This window comes from Neoarius graeffei, chromosome 23, assembly GCF_027579695.1.
Source record: "Neoarius graeffei isolate fNeoGra1 chromosome 23, fNeoGra1.pri, whole genome shotgun sequence".
Taxonomy (NCBI): domain Eukaryota; kingdom Metazoa; phylum Chordata; class Actinopteri; order Siluriformes; family Ariidae; genus Neoarius; species Neoarius graeffei.
In genome coordinates this window covers 12,356,320-12,378,109 of record NC_083591.1, presented here as the reverse complement: position 1 = coordinate 12,378,109, position 21,790 = coordinate 12,356,320, and the positions used below count along the sequence as shown (strand labels likewise).

The 21,790-nt window shown below is 37.2% G+C and overlaps 1 protein-coding gene across 15 annotated transcripts in view; it reads right to left on the bottom strand.

Moving 5' to 3' along the window:
- Nucleotides 1–21,790, bottom strand: part of elna (elastin a) — a 142,089-nt gene that overhangs the window by 110,637 nt on the left and 9,662 nt on the right. For 14 of the 15 annotated variants that reach the window (XM_060905760.1, XM_060905768.1, XM_060905762.1 and 11 more), the window contains exons 2-5: nt 10,301–10,375; nt 8,869–8,907; nt 7,139–7,228; nt 6,963–6,989 (exon numbers count right to left, since the gene is read on the bottom strand). In XM_060905760.1, the coding sequence (XP_060761743.1) occupies nt 6,963–6,989; nt 7,139–7,228; nt 8,869–8,907; nt 10,301–10,375 (231 nt within the window). The remainder of the gene's footprint in view (nt 1–6,962; nt 6,990–7,138; nt 7,229–8,868; nt 8,908–10,300; nt 10,376–21,790) is intronic. The other variant, XM_060905765.1, reaches the window with a different exon arrangement.

Sequence of the window (21,790 nt, the reverse complement as noted above, 5' to 3'; positions counted from 1 at the left end):
CAAGGAACAGAAACTGCTGAAATATATTGGGAGAAAGGTTTCCAAATGAAAAGTGAGTCTACACCTCTCTAGTGAGTCTACATGTTCCACTTAGTCCAAAATGGATAAGAAGAGCATGATTTTTCCAACATGGTTGGTAAGAACAGAAGGGTTACATTTGGCAATGTAATGATTTAATGCACAGTGTTGAAACTGGGAGGTTTGAGTGGCTTGCACCTCAACGTATATTGATAGGAGATGGGAATTTTCCCTTGCAGTTTTGAGTTACTCTCTCAAGGTCACTGTTTGCCCTAAAATGTCTGTGGATCATGCCAGGGAATGAGGAGGAGGTTTGCCTTGTCACTGAGGACTCAGGCTCAAGAGGAGTCATTATTCACTATCAGAGGCCAGCAGTGAGTGACTTGGGGACAGGTCTGAGCCAGCTAATGAGAAGCACATGTGCTCCACAAGACACTGGCGTTCCTCCCGACTCATCAGCCTAGCCTACTCCCTCATGCTCTCTCAACCTTTCTTTCTCTCTCTTCCTTTAGGTCTCTATTACTTGCTCTTTCAATCTCAATATCTGTATCCCCAGGTCGAAACATAGGGGCCTTTGGGACCCTGCTGGATTTTTTTTTTCACAGACAGATAAGAACAGTCATGTTTTTTAGGGATTGAAAAATTCAGAGCTTTAGTTTTCTTTTCTGACTGTGTGAAAAGACAAAGAGCAGCTGTGCTTTTTTTGGTCTCACCTCTCCAGAGGTTGGATACAATATCCAACCTTTCTAGTCCTGTTATTGTTAACGAGCAGTTAATCCTGCAATTTCAGATTGGATCCATTCTCACTACAAATTGTCAAATTGTATTTTTGTAAATTCCCTTTCACAAATACACAAATGAATTACACAAAAGTCAGTGTTTAGTGTTTTTGTGTTTCGTGTCCTTGCTAACTTTAACAAGAGGTTAAGTTCATAAAACGTGTAAATGGAGAAATTTCGTCCAGTTTTGGAGTTGGGTATTGGATTGTTGGCACTTACATACACCAGAGTATTATTTTATTTTGTTTAAAGAACCCAGTTCAGTTAATGAAGCAGGGTTCACTGGTATCTCAATTAGTTTTATAATGCCAGGAACAAACCATGTCATGGTATCATGGGCTGTATTTTCATGATTTTTAGATTGCTGTATGTTTTTATGGCATGTCTCACAGCTGGTTAAAATAGCTACAGCCAAGTTGTTTGTTCATATTTGTTATGGAAAAAAGTCTCATATTTAGTTAGCATTTTGTTGAAATTTAACATTAATAATAAGAATTCAGAAAACCAAACTGTAAGAAATGGGACATGGTTTCTTGGGAAGATGATGATTTCTTATGGATATTATTTTGGAAAGCAAACTTGAAAAGTTGACTTGCATGCAAACAAAATAGCAATGCACTGGTGTTAACCAAATTGAGTCCTGTAAGTCAAATAAAATTGGTTTCATATCTTTCCTAAGCCAGGTATCTGCAGTCAAATACCTGAATAAACCTAAAACTATTATTCTACTTGCAGATCTGCACTATAAATATATCGCCAAGTTATGACTTCTCATATAGAGGCCTTGACTGAGGTTTGACTGAGAATATTCATTAACAACATGCAAACTCTGCCCTGGTTCAATTATATGTCAGATATTCCGTGTAGCTGCTAAGTTTGAAAAGCAGGCTGACAAGTGAGTGGACAGAATGCTGCAATGGTAAAAAAAAAAACAAAAAAAACAACAATAATCAATCCATTCATCCATTATCCATAACTGCTTATCCTATGCAGGGTCGCGGGCAGGCTGGAACCTATCCCAGCTGACTATGGGCGAGAGGTGGGGCACACCCAGAACAAGTCACCAGGTCATTGCAGGGCTGACAATATACAATAATAAATTTATAAAAAATCCTACATTGGCAATCCAAATATCTTTGGGAGAACAACAAATATGTCTATAAGTCTGTAAATTCTGACTTTGAAGAGGGCAACATGGATGTAAAGAATGATTTTTTGGAGATTTTGCCAGTTTGGAGCCAGAACAATTAAAATTTTGTATTGTGCCATGGGTGGCATGGTGGTGCACTGGTTAGCATGTGTTGTTTTCCTCCAGGCACTCCAATTGCCTCTCACAGTTCAAAGATATGTGGATTAAGTCAACTGGCTCCATTAAATTGCCTATAGATGTGACTGTGAGTGTGAATAGTTGTTTGTGTTGGCCGTATGATAGATTGGTGACCTGCTCAGGGTGTACCCTGCCTCTCGTGCAATGTCAGCTGGGATTGGCTCCAGCTTCCCCTGCGACCCTGATATATAAGTGGCATAGATAATGGATAGATGGATGGATTGTGGCACATCAAGCTGATGTCAAATATTAAACAGCAGTACTGCCAGAAAGACAGTGGTGGCTGATGATAATTTTTTTGGGGGGAAGGGCACAGTGAATAATATATCTTCTTCTTCTTCCGGCTGCTCCCATTAGGGCTCGCCACAGTGGATCTGTTCCACATATTTGATTTGGCATAGGTTTTACACCAGATGCCCTTCCTGACGCAACCCTCTCCAATCTATCCGGGCTTGGGACTGGCACTAAGTATGCACTGGCTTGTGCAACCCCAGTGGCTGGGTATTTTACCTAATTTGCATGTCTTTGAACTGTGGGGGAAACCAGAACACCCGGAGGAAACCCATGCAGACACGGGGAGAACATGCAAACTCCACACAGAAAGGCCCCCTTCAGCTGTGAGGTTCAATCCCGGACCCTTCTTGCTGTGAGGCGATAGTGCTAACTACTCCACTACTGTACCACCCAGTGAATAATATATATGACTAATATATAATTAAAAAGTTTATATATAACATTTAGCATTTGAATCTGAACTGTGTTTTGTCTGAATAACAAACATGGTACACAGAAAAATTGTAACCCTTTTGTTCAAACAAACAAACAAACAAACAAACAAACATGAAACTTAAAGTTTTGTCATCTGTTCTTTTGTGCTTTGATTAGACAACATGTGTTCAGTCTATCAACTTTCAGTTTATTCTCCAAACCTCTTTTCGCAGAAAAATAATGATAGAGTAAATACTCCACTTTGTTCATGTTCACTACAACTGCAACTGAGTCCATAACACACCTACTGGTGACGTATTGCAGAAACATCACCAATTAGCCCACTGGAGGTCAAAATTGGTGGCCGTGTCATGATGTGTAGTCATCTGTGTGCCACTGATTGGCTACATGAACCTACAGCAGACAGTATCTCTGCCTACAGCTTATTCCACAGCCCTGTGCTTCATATCAGTCTATGTGTTTTTTGTATGACTGCTATGGTGCTGTTACACTTGGTTTAAAAAAACAACAAACAACCCAATACTCACAAATAATCCTGTTTAAAATGTTTGTTAACCACAGATAAGATGATGTGGATAAAGTACAACTCCAAATCAGGAAAAGTTGGGACAGTATGTTGAAATAGAAATTAAAACTAAAAATGATTTGTAAATAATCTTTGATCTGTATGGCACTCAAAACAATACAATAGCACATCATTTGATGTTCTACCTCATTAATTTCATGAACACATTTCAATTTTGATTCTTGCAACACTTTTCAAAAAAAAAAATTGGGACGGTAAAGCATTTGCCACTTTATAATATTGCCATTCCTTCTCACAACACTTAAAAGATGTTTAGGGACTGAAGACACCAAGTGATGAAGTGGTTCAGATGGTATTTTATTTCATTCTTCCTGCAAACAGGTCTTAAGGTGTGAAACAGTACTGGGTTTTTGTTGTCGTCATATTTTTCATTTCAAAATTCGCCACACAGGCTCCCTCTTCTTCCACAGCCATGCCTTTGTAATGTGTGTAGAATGTGGTTTTGCATTGTCTTGTTGAAATATCCCTGGAAATGGTGTCATCTTGATGATAGCATATGTTTCTCCAAAATCTCAGTGTACTTTTCTGCATTAATGCTGCCATCACAGAAGTGTCAGTCTCCTTTGCCAAGTTCACTGACACAACCCCATACCATGACAGATTCTGGCGTTTGGACTTGTTGCTGGTAACAGTCTGGATCGTTCTTTTGGTCTTTGGTCTGGATCACATGGCATCCATTTCTTCCAAAAAAAGCACTGGAATACTGATTCATCTGACCACAATACATGTTTCCACTGTGTGATGGTCCATCCTAGAGGCCTCCGAGCCAAGAGAAGTTGACAGCACTTCTGGACATAGTTAGAGTAAGGTTTCCTTTTTTGCACAATAAAGTTTTAACTGCCATTTGTGGATGTAACTCCATATTGTAGAGCTTGACAAAGGTTTGCCAAAGTAATCCTGAGCTGATGTGGTTATATCAGCTATAGATAAATGACGGTTCCTGATGCAGTGCTGTCTGAAGGACTGGAGATCATGGGTGTTCAGCTTAGGCTTGCACTCTTGCCCTTTATGCATTGAAATTCTTCCAGATTCCTTGAATCATTTAATGATATTATGCATTGTAGAGGGTGAAAGCTCCAAATCCCTTCCTATCTTTCTTGTTTTTAAACATTTCTATAATTTTCACATGCATTTATTGACAAACTAGAGATCCATGGCCCATCTTTGCTCCTCAAAGACTAGGCCTTTCCTGGATACTTATTTATTTCTTTTCTTTTCTTTAACCAAATATTGATTTACAATCATCTGATGACATCGCCTGTTTCAAAATCACATCATTATTAACTGTTTTACCTCATTACTAACCCTAAATTGCCCAGTCCCAACTTTTTTTTGGAATGTGTTGCAGGCCTGAAATGCAGGAATGGATGTATCTTAACAAATGAAATGAAGTCGACTTGACAAAAACATGAAATATCTTGGGTTAATACTGTCTGCAATGAAATACAAGTCAAAGTAAATTAGAAATCACTACCTTCATTTTTTATTTACATTTTCCATTCCATCCCAACCTTTTCTTATTTGGGGTTGTACTTTTAGTATAATTTTGCACAGTATAGTTTAAGTGCAAATGTGTGAATCCTGACTATGTAATATAGAAGCCCCCCCTCCCCTTTTTTTCTCAGATTCAGAATGTCCCTACCTACCAACCACTAACCTGTGGTGTCACTGTGTCAATATTTTTACTGAGCTAAAATAGTTACCCTGGGACAAATTATCTGTAAGCATATCAAGTGTAAATCTGTGATCACTTTCTAATGTGGTCACAATTGGGTCAACAATATGCAGTACAAAGTCTTAAGATTGGGAGACTTTCCAATGTCTACATGAATTTCACTGTAATTTCTTCCCTCTTCTGAAGTTCATCGTAGGTAAAGCTTGCATACACTTCACCCCACCAAACACAAGATTGCTATTGCACCTCCATCCCACAGTTTTTTTTCCACTTGACCAGCCTATTCAAATCTCACCATGCACCATCAATATCAAGCCTGATTATTTAATATCCATACCAATTATCTTGTTGGCAGTTGGTAGAATTATAATATTCAAGAAACAAGTGAGCCCTGTGAAAGATTGGTGACCTGCCTAGGGTGTGCCCTGCCTCTTGCCCAGAGTCAGCTGGGATTGGCTCCAGCTTCCCTCACAACCCTGACAGATAAGCGGTGTAGAAAATGGATAGATGGATTAATGGATGGAGGGAAGAAACAAGGACCATGTTTCAGGTCTCAAGTCAAAGTAACGAGATGCTAATAAAAGTCCAACTTATTAAATGGAAATAATAACAATAATAACAATAAGAACTACCGGACAATGTGCAATATAAAGTGCAATATCTCTCCTGCCCCCCCTTTTTCCTTTTTTTTCTCCCTCCTCCTTCCTCCCTTCCTCTCTTCCCCATATCTTATTCTTTTTATATTTGTATATGTAAATACTTAATTTATTTTAATTTATCTAGAAGTTTTCCTGTGTTTCTTTTCTCTGTTTATCTGTAATGATGCTGCTGGAATCTTAATTTCCCTGAGGGAACCCTCCCAAAGGGATCAATAAAGTTTTATCTAATCTAATCTAATCACATAATATATTAAAAATTCAGAGCTACTTTGATCATGCATACACACAAAATACCTGAATTTAAAAAAATTCCTTACTTTGTGGTCTTTTAGACACTTAGTAACACCTAAATGAAATATTAGGTCTGAACTGTATATCCTTTGGCTTAGAGTGATTAATGAATTTTTAGAGCAATGACATAAAAAAATTGATATTTGCAAATGTCTCAAACTCTAGCTTTTATTGTTTTAGCCAAAGACAACTTCCAGTGAAAATCTGATACTGGGGAGGTGTTAAAATACTAATGTCTCATTGAAAGAATGGAAGGTCCTTCTCAGAGCAGCCAACAGACTGGTCTAATCCTTATTGACCTTTGTTGCACTGACCTAATTCCTTATCTCTCCAAACAGTTCTCTGGGCCATAGATTTAATCAGCAGTGTTTTAGGAAATTCAGTAATGGCCAAATACATCGAATGTACTAACATGTTATGAATTGACTGAGGGAGAAAAATATTTACACTACAGTATCAGAGCAGGGTCTGGTCAGAGTAAGTGAAATTTCCACTTATTGTACTGTTTTAATCTAAGGACACAATCAGTTTGGGTGCACCATTGTTTAAACTATGATGATGGAAATGTAAACTTGCATGAAGTTGCTGGTCTGAAAGTGCTCAGGTAGCTTTTCTCAATCATTTAACGCACCCAAAACACATTTTTAATTTCTTGCCAAATGTAAGATCAAACAGTAATAGAGGAGGGAAAAGGTCTAAGCAAGGGTAATAAAATGAAATGATGGAAAAGCAAAGACAAATTCACAGTGTTATAATTGGCAGTAACCACAGGTTTTTACAATTCCTTCGTTATTGTAACCTTAATTTGGTGAGGGATATGTTACATTAGCTTACATTGATGTTCAATACACTATAAGGTAATGAGAAATGCAAAAAAAAGTATTTGTAGTTTGCTCACCTAGCTTAGGTGGCTTTCCTCCAGCTCCTGTTTTAAAGATAAAACATGAAAACATTATAGATTATATCTGATTTAACAGGTATTTAGCAAACATAATTTCATTAATATGCCATCATTGCAAACGCTTTTACCAAAAAAAGCAGCTTTTGCAAGTGTGTCTAGAGAGGAAATCTTACCGATGCCAAGACCACCTGCTCCTAATCCAGCACCAAATCCACCAGCACCAAGTCCACCAAAACCAAGTCCACCAGCACCAAGGCCTCCTGCTGTTGAACAGAGTCGTTAAATTTTTTTCATTGCCTTCAAGATGTCTCTTGTCCATAACTATTCAGGCCTGAACCTGTGATCTGTTTACTTGATTAAAATTTATATACAATCATGTCAAGCAAAAGTAACTCCGAGTTAACATCAACGCCTTGTAATTGACCAATTCCAAGCCTCTCTATTTTCTTGGCTACTCAATCACTGTTTTTTAGCCAGAACCTCAATCAATCTTTCAAGATCTTAACAGGCATTCCAGCATTTCCACTGGACATATATTGAATTTGAAACTGGCAAAAAGACACGCTTGGGGAAGTGACATCCGATACCCGGGTCTTGCATTCTACCCAGTTCTGAAGCCAAAACTAAAGAAGAAAATGTTAGCTTTGGATTGGTGTGCGTAGTCAAGCACAACCTCAGCTGGACACAGCCACAATAACCTTAGACCTATCTGTCAGCTCCAAATCATCTTACTGCATACACAGTTTAGTCTGTAATATGAGCAAGTCTGACTGGATAGTAAGCCAAAACAATACTCTGCAGCCCTAACAATACAAATGTAGCTAGGATTAGCTGGCTAGCTTGTCTTTTCTGAACCATGCAAATATTTGTTCATGTGAAACAGGGATGGATGTTGTCATGCTAAGATTAATGTTTAATCCTGTTTTAACGTAGCCATTCCAGTAACTTTAAGAAGTAGACAGAATAAATTAGATAGTTCATTTGAGAGGTATATAGCATTTGGTGGTGGGCGGCACGGTGGTGTAGTGGTTAGCGCTGTCGCCTCACAGCAAGAAGGTCCGGGTTCGAGCCCCATGGCCGGCAAGGGCCTTTCTGTGCAGAGTTTGCATGTTCTCCCCGTGTCCGCGTGGGTTTCCTCCGGGTGCTCCGGTTTCCCCCACAGTCCAAAGACATGCAGGTTAGGTTAACTGGTGACTCAAAATTGACAGTAGGTGTGAGTGTGAATGGTTGTCTGTGTCTATGTGTCAGCCCTGTGATGACCTGGCGACTTGTCCAGGGTGTACCGCCTTTCGCCCGTAGTCAGCTGGGATAGGCTCCAGCTTGCCTGCGACCCTGTAGAACAGGATAAAGTGGCTAGAGATAATGAGATGAGATGAGATAGCATTTGGTTTAGTCTTTTTCTTTAACTACTTGTGGCAATAATTTAATGTACTAAAATCCTTGCTGTCTGTTTCTATCTGATCCCCAAAACTGATTTATTGTGATTTGTTCTTGCCATATTAACTCAACACCTCTAGACTCCATTTGTCTGAAGCTTGGCCTACCAAGTTTGAGCAAGGCTTGGAGTTGGTCTGTTCCTTCTAATGGTACTTAATTTCAGTCCCTTTAGATGTAGTAGAAATTGCTGCATAGGCACTGTCATTACCATCAATTATGTTATTATTGCTAAATTTGACACACTAAATGCTGTTCCTGTGCTACATCACAGAACTAATTAAAAAGATTTAATAACTGAGTAAATATCAACACTGAATATGATAAATAGCTTTCATTCTGCATTAGAACTAAGTATTTATGTAATATATGGCCTCTGATTTCCTTGATGATGGATTAAAAAATAGATGGCATAATTATAACTTTATTTTTGAGAGTCTTTTGAGAAGCAAAATTAAAAAGAACCTACCTCCAGTTTTGGCTGGTTTGAATGGGACCCCAGCACCTCCTAAAAAATACAGTGGAAGAAAAAGAGTTATGTCTCATGCAGGGTAACACTTAATATGTTTGTTTTAGCTTTCCCTAGTGCTCCTCTCTGAAAGCATAGATTAGATCATCCATTTGTGCCACAGCAAACAGTGGCTCTCCTGAAACGATGACTTCAATCAGTCCATGCTTCAACAGGAAGCTTTTAAATCTTGGGAATGGAACTATGGTAATGCTATTTTTATTTATTTTTAATTTTTTACAGAAATGTATGACTTCATTTCTTAAAACATTGGTTGGATTTAGCCATTTGGACTATATCATCTTAAACAATGTTCTCCACTTCCTGTGTAAACCTGGTGTAAGTCTAGAACCCATTAGTGCTCATTGGTTGATCCTCTGGCAGAACCCTTAAAGGTTTAACAGAATGATGACAAATTAAAGGCAAAACTAGTGGCTCTGTTATTATTTGTTGCTGGCATGGCTTGAATCCACTTTACCCATTAGAGGGAAGGGACACTGCAAATCAATGCAAAGTTCTTTTGACTGATCCCTTATTCTATGAAGAAATATTTCTATTCTAATGGGAGTGGTCTCTTCCCTGTTCACCTCCACAGGGTACAAGGGCTCATGGTTTAATGAATATGAAAATAATGTACATCAAATGCCATGCCCTTCACAGTCACCAGATATCAATTCAATTGGGCAGCTTTGGGAGATTTTGGAGTGGCATGTTAGTGCCATCGTCATTAAAACACCAACTGAGGGAACATCTTTTGGAAGAATGGTGTTCATGTCTCCAGTCCATTTCCAGAGATTTATAGAATCCACGCTCGGGCACACTGAAGCTATTCTGGTGGCTCGTGGTGGTCCAACACGTTACTTAGACACTTGTTTTTATGTTATGTTGTTTTAATTTGTCAGTTGTCTATATGTAGGATCCTGCAATTATTAATGGTAAGAACACTTAACAATCTTGAAATGTTCCCCCCAAGAGTAAAAATCAAGGCCAAGACTTTAGAAAAAATACTTTGTGCTGCAAATATGAGCTCATATTATAATACTGACAACTTCATGTTGACTACCATTATATGGATTATAAAACTGTTGTACATTCCATGATATGGAAGTTGAACAAAAAATGTGGGAAGATCAGAAGAGGAAAAAGGAACAGGAAAAGGAACCTACACATTAGCCCCAAGAATTCCAGGTTCTACAAATTCACTCTGCCTACCCTTACTAGTAAACCCTTGGAAAATGCATACTGAAACATGATAGTTTCAGCTCTCCTACTCGCAAAAGTGGTAAAAATTTTCACATGCTGACTGCGTGTGAGCTCAGGTTAATTAATTTGAATGTGTCATATTATACAATGAACACTTTGTTCATTTTAAGATTTTAAGATGCTGACAAACCTGGGAGAATTCCAGTACCTGGTGGCACACCTCCACCTGGAATTCCAACTCCTGTACCAGCAGGCACATACACTCCTGAAAGGAAAAATAATAATAATAAAACAGCATTTTAAATGTTATTAATAAAGGACTTCATTTTTTATGTCTGAAACTATCCAGTACATAAGTCTCCGATGTCTAGTGGGGTGGACTCCTTTTCCTCTTACATACAGAAATTACACAACTTCAACAAATTACCTAATTCAAAAAAGCAAATATTGAGCAGTGATGGATGGATTTTTTTTCGAGGAAAAGGGCGTCAGCCATCAACATAACTTCTATCCAAAGTCAGGCAAAAGTTGTGCTGAAGTGTGCAGGCACTAATAGAATGTTCTGTGTGTGATATGACAAACACATACTAAAAAGCTAAACAAAGATAGGGAAGGAAAAGTGCCTCTGTTTCTATGAGACTGCTAGCAACTTTCTGGCAAGATCTGTAAGCTCATACACAGTTGTGAGGGTAAATCTGGTTTGCATCAGTAAAAACACAATGGAAAGCAAAAGTCAAACTCATGGCACATATTATATTGAAAGGATTTAGGTCATACTGAAGTGTTTATGTAACAATACAATGTACATACATAAGTTATACATGATAAAAAAGGCAAAAAAAAAGCACATTGTATTAATACTAAAGGGCATAAGGATATAGTGTAGCTCTAAAATTTTGGAATATGCATTCATTTCTCAAAAATAGTTTTGTTATTGTAAATAAAGAGGTATTGTATTTAACGTATGTTAGCTAGCTGGCTGGCATTAGCAGTGAAGATTATTGTTTATAAAAATTACCTAAAATACCTCTCAACAATCATGTCATGTTAGCATATGTTAGGCAGCTGACTAGCATTTACTATGTGATCATTTATATGATCATATATGACAAAAAAACAAACAAACAAAAAATCCTCTCAGAATTCCTGGCTAAAAAGCTAGCTCAGGTTAGCTATCAGGCTAACAGTATGCAAAAAAAAAAAAGCATGTACTGTATGAATGTCACTAGCTTCTTTTTTCTTACTCAGAGACACACTTTTGGTGGTCTGTGATTTGCAGGTACTTTGGATTAAACTTTTGAGAATGATTCAAAAAGGACCAGGTCATTTAAGAAAAAAAAGGAAAATTAATTTGAATATATTTTGTCTAAATGATTATAAATGGGAACTGTAAAGGTCCACGAGGTGACATTAAAGGGCAATAGCTTAAAAGATTGTCTTTCAAATCTTCTTTTTAAAGCCATGTGAGAAAAGAGAGAAAGAAGAATAATGAATCTGATTCCAAGAATCATGAAGTGTGATGTTCAGGTTACAGCAAGCTGTGGGGATTTTCAATTGATTTTGGCACGAATGATTACATTCAGTGCTAACAAATGAGGTGATGATGAAATAAACAAAAGCGCTTCAAATAAGGTCAGGGTCGTGTTCATTGATTGTGGAAAATGAACATAAACTGTGAACAGGTTTCCTGAACCAGGCATTGATAGAAAGAGAAATTGCATTAGTTTCATAAAAGGAAAGGCATCATGAAGACAGATATGTACACTGTACAAAAATTGCAAAAATCACAAACAAATTGGCTTATTCTCAAACAGCCGATATTGTTTAGTCTAAGGCTGGCGGCCTCTCTGTCCAGGAAAGAAATAAAAAAGGTCAACCTAGAAACCAGTGCCAGTTGGGATTTTGTATATCTTCACAACAGCATGGGAAATTTCAAAGGACTTTATGACTTATGTTTTTTGCAAAGCAGCCTGCCTCTCTTGGGGTAATTGGAAGTCTTGCAAAAGATCCTTTATTTGAAAGACTGTGGCAGACATCCCTTTGGAAAACAGATGAGCTCATGCATGCGCTGATAGAGCTGGAGGGAAGATGCTCTTCAAAAGCTGTTTTAAAAAAACAGCTAAGGCCTCGGATGCCTGGGAAGTGATTGGGTTTCATGGTGTTTGGACTCATCACACCAGCTCTGTGGTTAGAACTCCCAAGGTCATCACACGGTTTTGGATACCTCAATCCTGCTTTGTAAAATGGGATGGCGACGCTTACCATTCCCATCCAGCGAAAACAAACTGTCTGTTTTTTCCTCTCTGCTGTTTGCTCTCACTTGAAAGAACCACGGGTCATCTTAATCACAAAAAAGCAGCTTAAAACCAGCCAGACATTTGGAAGTATTTTTCCAGAATGGAATGAATGAGAGAAAGGGCTGTTTAATACACATCCTGGATAGAACTAATATAACATAGACTTTTAATACAATGTCCATTTCAGCTGGTGGGTTGTTGGGCTAAGAAGCTCTGCCCTTTGGAATGAAAGCTTTATGACAGTTGATGGAGTAATTATTTGCCATGGCTATAATGTAAAAGAGCCATGTTCAAGAATCAAAAGTAGGATTTCCTGTCTCCTTCCTGTGTAAGGAGGAAGAGCAAGGAATAGGCTGACATACCTCGGTTCAAAGCACTAATGTTACAAATGCCATTAGTACAACATATTGTCATGTGTTCACTGCATAACCAAACCACTGAAATAAAATGAATAACAAATATGACTGGAAATATGCATATATGCAGTCTGAATTTTATTATGTCAGACCTTTTGACTACTCAGTAAAAAGATTAGCTTATATAATTCGTCTATGAAACTGAGCTAAGTTCATATTATTTATTTATTTATTTACTTATTGACTTGTTTTCAAAACAGACTTCATATTAAAACTATAATGAATTTCCTGGTTACACAGTTATACTTTGTGACTATATAGGACACAGTTATAGAAGTGAGTTATTTATAATCACGCTATCTGTTATCACCCAAATGAGGATGGGTTCCCTTTTGAGTCTGGTTCTTCTCAAGGTTTCTTTCTCATGTCATCTGAGGGCGTTTTCTCTTGTCACTGTCACCACAGGCTTGCTTATTGGGGATAAATTAGCGATAAAATTAGCTCACATTTAAAGTCTTTAATTTTCTGTAAAGCTGCTTTGTGACAATGCCTGTTGTTAAAAGTGCTATACAAATAAACTTGACTTGACTTTTTAACCACAACACTGTTGAACGCTCGATTCTGATTGGTCAAAAATTGTTGATAAATTTCCTACAACAGTACAGCTTGGACAGTAGTCCATTATTTATATTAACATGGTCTCATTTCTTTAACAACTTACACAAGACTTGTGTGGTGGATGCTTCACATAAACAGAATTTTATTTTAAACAGTTTTCTGGAAAGAGACGTTTATTTTACAATTTTGGAGAAAACCTCCAGTGTCAGTGCTTTGTAAGAGTCAAAGGTCAAGCTGTAACCTTAAGTTTTCCCAACACTGAAGTCTTCAGTGCAGAAAGTGTTGCAGTAGCATGACAAGCTGAATTTTTCTGTCTTATTGACTTGAAGAGAGAGAAAAACGAGAGACGAGGCTGGTGAATGAATGATTGTTCATAACTGCTAATGTAAGTGATAACTGGAACCTGTTTCATGGACATTCCACAACATTAAACATAAGTGACTATAAATGGATAAAATGTATGATGTGTCATTCTTTAATAAATAAAAAAATGTTAGGTTTGGCAAACTGCTGTGGAGGAATAAACACTTCCTGATGTGCTGTTTTTGGAAAATAATCTTCGGGGTGGTAACATCACACCACCCTGACTTTGATTATTTTCCTATAACCACATGCTTTATCGTGTTTTATTTTTCACATAATGGTAACAGTATGTTTTTATGGACAGTCATCCCGGTGTAGTTAAATGAGAATAAATCCTGCTGTTAGGTTCAATAAGATACCTGAAAGTGCATCATTGTCATAAATTGCTCACTGATCATTTTTTAAAATTATTATTCATTTAATTTTTTACCTTTTAGTATACAAATCTGACACATTTTCATATTTTCATTTTCTCCACATCCATGAATGTTTTGGTAAGAGGCACTCTGTTTTGATTTGTCTGTGAAAAAGGTTTTTGCCCTTATGAATGTTTACATCTTACATCTACAACAAAAAATGGAAACAGAATATGTACGAGCTGACAAAGTTCTGCAATATGTAAAATGTCGCTGAAGTACGCAGATATGAAGGGAAATCCACCATAATAATCTAAAGCAGTTGCTTTTTAAATGGAAAAATACATCAATAAACCTCAAATGAAAACAAGATGCATTTCTTATAATTGTATCAAAAATGATCAGGATAAAAGAAGCCCATAGAGTGGAATTTTTATTTGACTGACGTATGGGGATTAATTTTGAGCTGTTTTTATGACTTGTTTATAACTGGTGCTGCTATTTAATTAGTGAGCCAAAAAACCACAGTCACATCCATAGCATGCCTAAGTCACACCTCAGTGAATGCAGATTTTTTTCTTTGAAATAAATGCCACGCTTCATTACCAATGATTGCATTACTTGAAGTTCTGCAAAGACATAATGAAAAACATATTGTCAGACAACGAAAACCTTTTGTCCTTTCACAGTGACCTTATACAGTACTCGGTATGATTTAATTTTGATACTTTCTCCACAGACACCAATGAATGGTGTTTTTGAATAGTACCAAATAGCATTATAATCTCCCACATACATATACAGTTGTCCCCCCCCCCACACACACACGGACCAACATGGCCAATTTTAACACCTTTGCTAGCTTCATATCTCTTGATGTTTGGATTTTTAATCACATTACATTATATATATTAAATTGACTTGTGTTGCTTGATATGACTGAATTACTAAGCTAAGCTTATTTTTTATGATTAATATGCTACTTATTAGTGCCAATTACAGTTCAAAGACTGGTCTGACTATTCTGACATTAGATTATTTTTTCATGAAGAAAAAGTGGATGGAGTTGAAAGATGAACATGAAAGTATGAGAGTAAATTTCCTTGATAGGAAGCCCTCCCTCAGTCTCTTCAGCTCTCAGTTGTGGTGTTGGACACATCTGCGGTACAGAGAGAGCATTACTGTGAAGAATGCAAAAATCAAATAAGCACACAGCACACATACACCACTGTTCAAAAGCCAAAGTGGATGTTGTTGACATTGGCAAAGGCTTTTCTATGTTTTTGACTAAGAATGGCCTTCAGAACTCAATGAACGGTAATTTTTGGCTATTTGCTTTTCACAGATCTGTTTGAGAAGAACTGAGTCTCTTTTGCCATGTCCTGATGCAGTAGGATTAGGTTTGAATTTCATCAACATTATAACTTCCAAATACAGTCTACATAAAGATCTTGAGAGGAATTGCACCCTAATGCATCAACTATCAGTGGGCTGGGACAACCCATAAGGTTATCCTGAATAGGGGTGGGACAGGATAAAGAATCATGGCATGATAACTATACCACCCACTGTCATGCTTTTCCAAGAAGATTAAAGGTATATTAAAGGTATTTGCTTCAGTGTATAATATTTCCAGTGTTTCTGGCATTGTAATATTTATATATAAACACACAGCACTGTGCAAAAGTCTTAAGCACCCCATTTTTTTCATACAGACTTTGTTATAGATTTCTATTTTATGACTTCTACATTATCGAGTCAGTACAAAAACATTTTAGAGTTCCAAGCATTCATTTTCCAGCACAATATTAAATGTCACAGAAAAAAAAATATGTTTGTATCTGAGCTGCATATTACATAAGATGCCACTTTTCAGATTAAAAAAGAAAACACAATGAAGGCTACTGGGTTTTGGTGCAAAATTAAGAAGCAAGTGTGACAGTCAAAGTGTCCAGAAGAACTGTGGTTGGTTCTGCAAGATGCTCAGTAAAACCTACAGCTCATTTCCTTATAAAACTGCACTCATTGTACCTGAGACTACTATTTTTACCTCCGCCAAGGAGGTTATGTTTTCGGTAGCGTTGGTTTGTTTGTTGGTTTGTCTGTTAGCAACATTACGGAAAAAGTTATGAACGGATTGCTCTGAAATTTTTTTCCAGAGTTGTGACTGGGCACAAGTAACAATCCATTAAATTTTGGCGGTGATCCGGATCACCTTCTGGATCCTGGATTTTTTTAAAGGATTCTTGGCGGAGGTCTGCGCTCTCCGAATGCTTTTCTAGTTTTTAAAGCAAAGGGTCGTCTCACACCAAATATTGACTTTGTTTCATTTGTTATGGCTTACTGCTGTTTATAGTATTTTTTGTAATGCTGAAACATTTAATTTCATTACTTTTAAAGACATTTTTGGTCTACAGCATTTCTTTACATGTGCTTAAGACTTTTGCACAATACTGTATATAGTTAAAAACATTAAATAAACATGCTTTAAAAGATTGCAGGATATTTCATTTTAGACATTTTTCCATTGAAGAAGGTGAATTAAAGGTGTATTTATAGGTGTGAAAGTGCTGTCACAAGTGTTTTCATTCTAGCCATATTCAAGTGAATGAAATAATGTTCCCCAAGGCCTTGGTGTACTATTAAAAATCATGACAAAACTGCAGTACAAGATAATCAGAAAAAGAAGGTGGTTTTATTTGTCACATATACATCACAGCACAAATAAATTATTTTTCTGCATATCCCATTTGTTAAGAAGCTGGGGTTAGAGGGCAGGGTCTGCAATGATTATGGTGCCCCTGGAGTAGAGAGGGTTAAGGGCCTTGCTCAAGGGCTCAACAGTGGCAGCTTGGCAATGCTAGGGATTGAATCCCTGACCTTTTGATCAGTAAGCCAGAGTCTTAACCATTGAACCACCATAAGCAATTTAAGGATGAAAATTAATACTGGACAATGACCCCCCCCCAAAAAAAAAAAAAAAAAAAAAAACTAAGCACGTTTGTGCTGCAGTTCTGTACTTCCATAAATATTGTGGGCTATGCTGCTTAATACAAACTATTAAATTAATTAAAGTTGATTAATAAGTTGAAGACATGTCTTACCATGTATTCTTATCATGATGCCTAAGACTTTTGTACAGTACTGTATATAGTTTAAAAACATTAAATAAACATGCTTTACAAGATTGACATGCATTACACTTGTAAGAAATTATTTCAAGCTCATGATTCTTATCATGAGCTTGTATGTTAGTGGCTGCCTTTTGCCAAATAACATCTGATCTAACTTGACATAGGGAAAAATAAAATGCAACAAAAACACAACACTGTTGTTCTGGTTGTTTTACAGTAACCATAAAGCAAACACTGACAAGCCGCTCAGAATGTCTTACAGATGTACCATTTTAGAAAATATTAATTTTACTGTTTTTTGCTCTATGTGCTCTGATTTTTTGGAAACAAGGGGATGGGAAGAATCAAATCACATGATCAGACATGTTACATATCAAAAACTATGATCTTGTAGTATCTATTTTACCAGCCCCACAAAGCTTCTTGGCCAACCTGAAAGTAAGCCAGACTTGTTCCGGAACAAATAGTTTTATGAAAGTGTGGTTCTTTGTGTTGAATTTGGCACAGTCTCCAAAAAGAGATGGAAATAACTTCCAAGCAATCCTCACATGGATATTAACTTTGGAATTTGCAGTCATAGTGCACATATTTGTACTGTATTGTTGTTTCAGCTAGTAGATACAATAATGTAGGCCACAGAACTTGCAGGACCGGCATCAGGATCTTAGTGATGCCATGGTCAAAATATCCGGAAGCAATTTTAACAACCACCTTACCAAGTTGGGAAAAGTTTGGGCACCCTTACTGAAAATGTCTGTTACTGTGAATAGTTAAGTGAGCAGAAGATGAACTGATCACCAAAAGGCATACAGGTAAAGACGACATTTCTTTTCAGCGTTTTCTGCAAGATTTGTGTATTATTTTTGTTTTGTACAATTGGAGAGTGAAAAAAAGAAAAGGAACACCATGCGAAAGTTTGGGCACCCCAATACATTTGAGTTCTCAGGTAACTTTTACCAAGGTTCCAGACCTTAATTAGCTTATTGAGCTGTGGCTTGTTCAAATTCTTTGTTAGGAAAGGTCAGATGATGCAGATTTCAAAGCTGTATAAATTCTCTGACTCCTCAAACTTGTCCCTAAAATCAACAGCCATGGGCTCCTCTAAGCAACTCCCTCGCATTCTGAATAATAAAATAATTGATGCTCACAAAGCAGGAGAAGGCTACAAGAACGTAGCAAAGTGTTTTCAGGTAACTGTTTCCTCAGATTGTAATGTTATTAATAGTAAATGTACAGTAGTGTTAATAATTCGCCCGTAGTCAGCTGGGATAGGCTCCAGCTTGTCTGCGACCCTGTAGAACAGGATAAAGCGGCTACAGATAATGAGATGAGATGAGATCTCAAAAGAGCAGTGCATGCAAGACAACCTAAGAAACTTGTAGAACTGGAAGCCTTTTGCAAGGACGAATGTGCGAAAATCCCCCAGGTAAGAACTGAAAGATTATTAGCTAGCTACAAAAAGTGTTTACAAGCTGTGATACTTGCCAAAGGGGGTGTTACTAGGTACTAACCATGCAGGGTGCCCAAACTTTTGCTTCGGGCCCTTTTCCTTTTTTGTCATTTAGAAAATGTAAAAGATGAAAATTAAAAAAAATTGTTTTTGCTGAAAATATTAAGGGAATGAGTCATCTTTAACTTTATGCCTTTTGGAGATCATTTCATCTTCAACTTGCTTAACTGTTCACAGTAACAGCAATTTTGACCAGGTGTGCCCAAACTTTTGCATGCCACTGTATACATTCTAAAGAAGTGGTTTGACATCAACAAACTCTCATTGAACCTCATTAAAATGAAATACATTATTTTCACTAATAGAAAAATTAATAAACCAGTTAAATTAACAATCAATTATGTAGAAATTGCTCGAGTATACGAACATACATTCTTAGGTATAATCATAGACAATAAACTTAGTTGGAAACCACACATTGACAATGTAAAGAGAAAAATCTCTAAAATAATTGCAATATTGTACAAAATGAAACATATAGTAAACAGTAACTCACTCTACTTACTCTACTACTCTCTCATACTCCCGTATATAATGTATTGTTCTGAAGTATGGGGGAACACATATAAAACAATTACACAACCTGCACCTACAAATCTACTCTTCATCAGTAAACATATCCTAAAATTTGAAGATTGAGTTGACCTAAATACAGCTGTACTAATGTATAAGGCTCACAACAACATACCATACCCTGCTTGTAGGAGCTGTTCGCACCCAGAGAGACACAGTACAATCTCAGGGGGACAGGAATATTTAAGAAATCTAAAGTCAGGATCAACATAAAAGGTAAATGTATATCGGCAAAAGGGGTAAATATATGGAATAATCTTGATAAAGGATTAAAAATGTGTACATTTCTTACTAATTTCAAAAAGACGATGTTCAAAACTAAAGTATTAAACAAATACCAAAATAAATTAGCATGATGCATTTGTCCATGTATAAGATAGGCCTACCTATCTTAAGCTTCATATATCTTAATTTTGATAAGGCTTTTTGGTAGATATGGTAATTTACATTTACGCTTAGTTGATGTATTTTCCCAATATCTATTGCTTGTACTTTGTTAAATCATAATTTGAAATTGTATTGAAATTATTATTATTTTTTCTTTCCTTTAAAAAGGGTAGGCAAAATAAGCTTCGGCTTCAGCCTACACCTTTTTGGTGCCTTTCTGATTTAGCTGTCCTGACTCTGTGTATATGTTTGTTCCTTGTGTAAATGGACCGAAATAAAACTATTACTAATACAGTGGCATGCAAAAGTTTGGGCACCCTTACTGAAAATGTCTGTTACTGTGAATAGTTAAGTGAGCAGAAGATGAACTGATCACCAAAAGGCATAAAGGTAAAGACGACACATTTTTTTCAGCATTTTCTGCAAGATTTATGTATTATTTTTGTTTTGTACAATTGGAGAGTGAAAAAAGAAAAGGAACACCATGCGAAAGTTTGGGCACCCCAATACATTTGAGTTCTCAGGTAACTTTTACCAAGGTTCCAGACCTTAATTAGCTTATTGAGCTGTGGCTTGTTCAAATTCTTCATTAGGAAAGGTCAGATGATGCTGATTTCAAAGCTGTATAAATTCTCTGACTCCTCAAACTTGTCCCTAAAATCAACAGCCATGGGCTCCTCTAAGCAACTCCCTCACATTCTGAATAATAAAATAATTGATGCTCACAAAGCAGGAGAAGGCTACAAGAATGTAGTAAAGTGTTTTCAGGTAGCTGTTTCCTCAGATTGTAATGTTATTAAGAAATGGCAGTTAACAGAAACAGTGGAGATCAAGGTGAGGTCTGGAAGATGAAGAAAACTTTCTGAAAGAACTGCTCATTGGATTGCTAGAAAGGCAAATAAAAACCCTTGTTTGACTGCAAAAGACCTTCAGAAAGATTTAGCAGACCCTGGAGTGGTGGTGCACTGTTCTACTATGCAGCGACACCTGAACAAATATGACCTTCATGGAAGAGTCATCAGAAGAAAACCGTTCCTGCGTCCTAGCCACAAAATTCAGCATCAGAAGTTTGCAAAAAAAATCTAAACAAACCTGATCCATTTTGGAAACCAGTCCTGTGGACTGATGAAATCAAAATATAACTTTTTGGCCACAATGTGCAAAGGTATGTTTGGAGAAAAAAGGGTGCCAAATTCAAGGAAAAGAACACCTCTCCAACTCTGAAGCATGGGTGTGGATCGATCATGCTTTGGTGTTCTGTTGCAGCCAGTGGCACAGGGCACATTTCATTGGGCGAGAGAAGCATGGATTCGAATGAATACCAGCAAATTCTGGAAGCAAACATTACACCATCTGTAAAAAAGTTGAAGTTAAAAAGAGGATGGGTCCTACAATAAGATGATGATCCAAAACACACCTTAAAATCTACAATGGAATACCTCAAGAGGTACAAGCTGAAGGTTTTGCCCTGGCCCTCACAGTCCCCTGACCTAAACATCATTGGAAATCTGTGGGTAGATCTCAAAAGAGCAGTGCATTCAAGACAGCCCAAGAAACTTGTAGAACTGGAAGCCTTTTGCAAGGACGAATGTGTGAAAATCCCCCAGGTAAGAACTGAAAGATTATTAGCTGGCTACAAAAAGTGTTTACGAGCTGTGATACTTGCCAAAGGGGGTGTTACAAGGTACTAACCATGCAGGGTGCCCAAACTTTTGCTTCGGGCCCTTTTCCTTTTTTGTCATTTTGAAAATGTAAAAGATGAAAATAAAAAATGGTTTTTGCTTAAAATATAAAGGGAATGAGTCATCTTTAACTTTATGCCTTTCGGATATCATTTCATCTTCAACTTGTTTAACTGTTCACAGTAACAGCAATTTTGACCAGGGGTGCCCAAACTTTTGCATACCACTGTATATATATATATATATATATATATATATATATATATATATATATATATCATCTCATTATCTCTAGCCGCTTTATCCTTCTACAGGGTCGCAGGCAAGCTGGAGCCTATCCCAGCTGACTACGGGCGAAAGGCGGGGTACACCCTGGACAAGTCGCCAGGTCATCACAGGGCTGA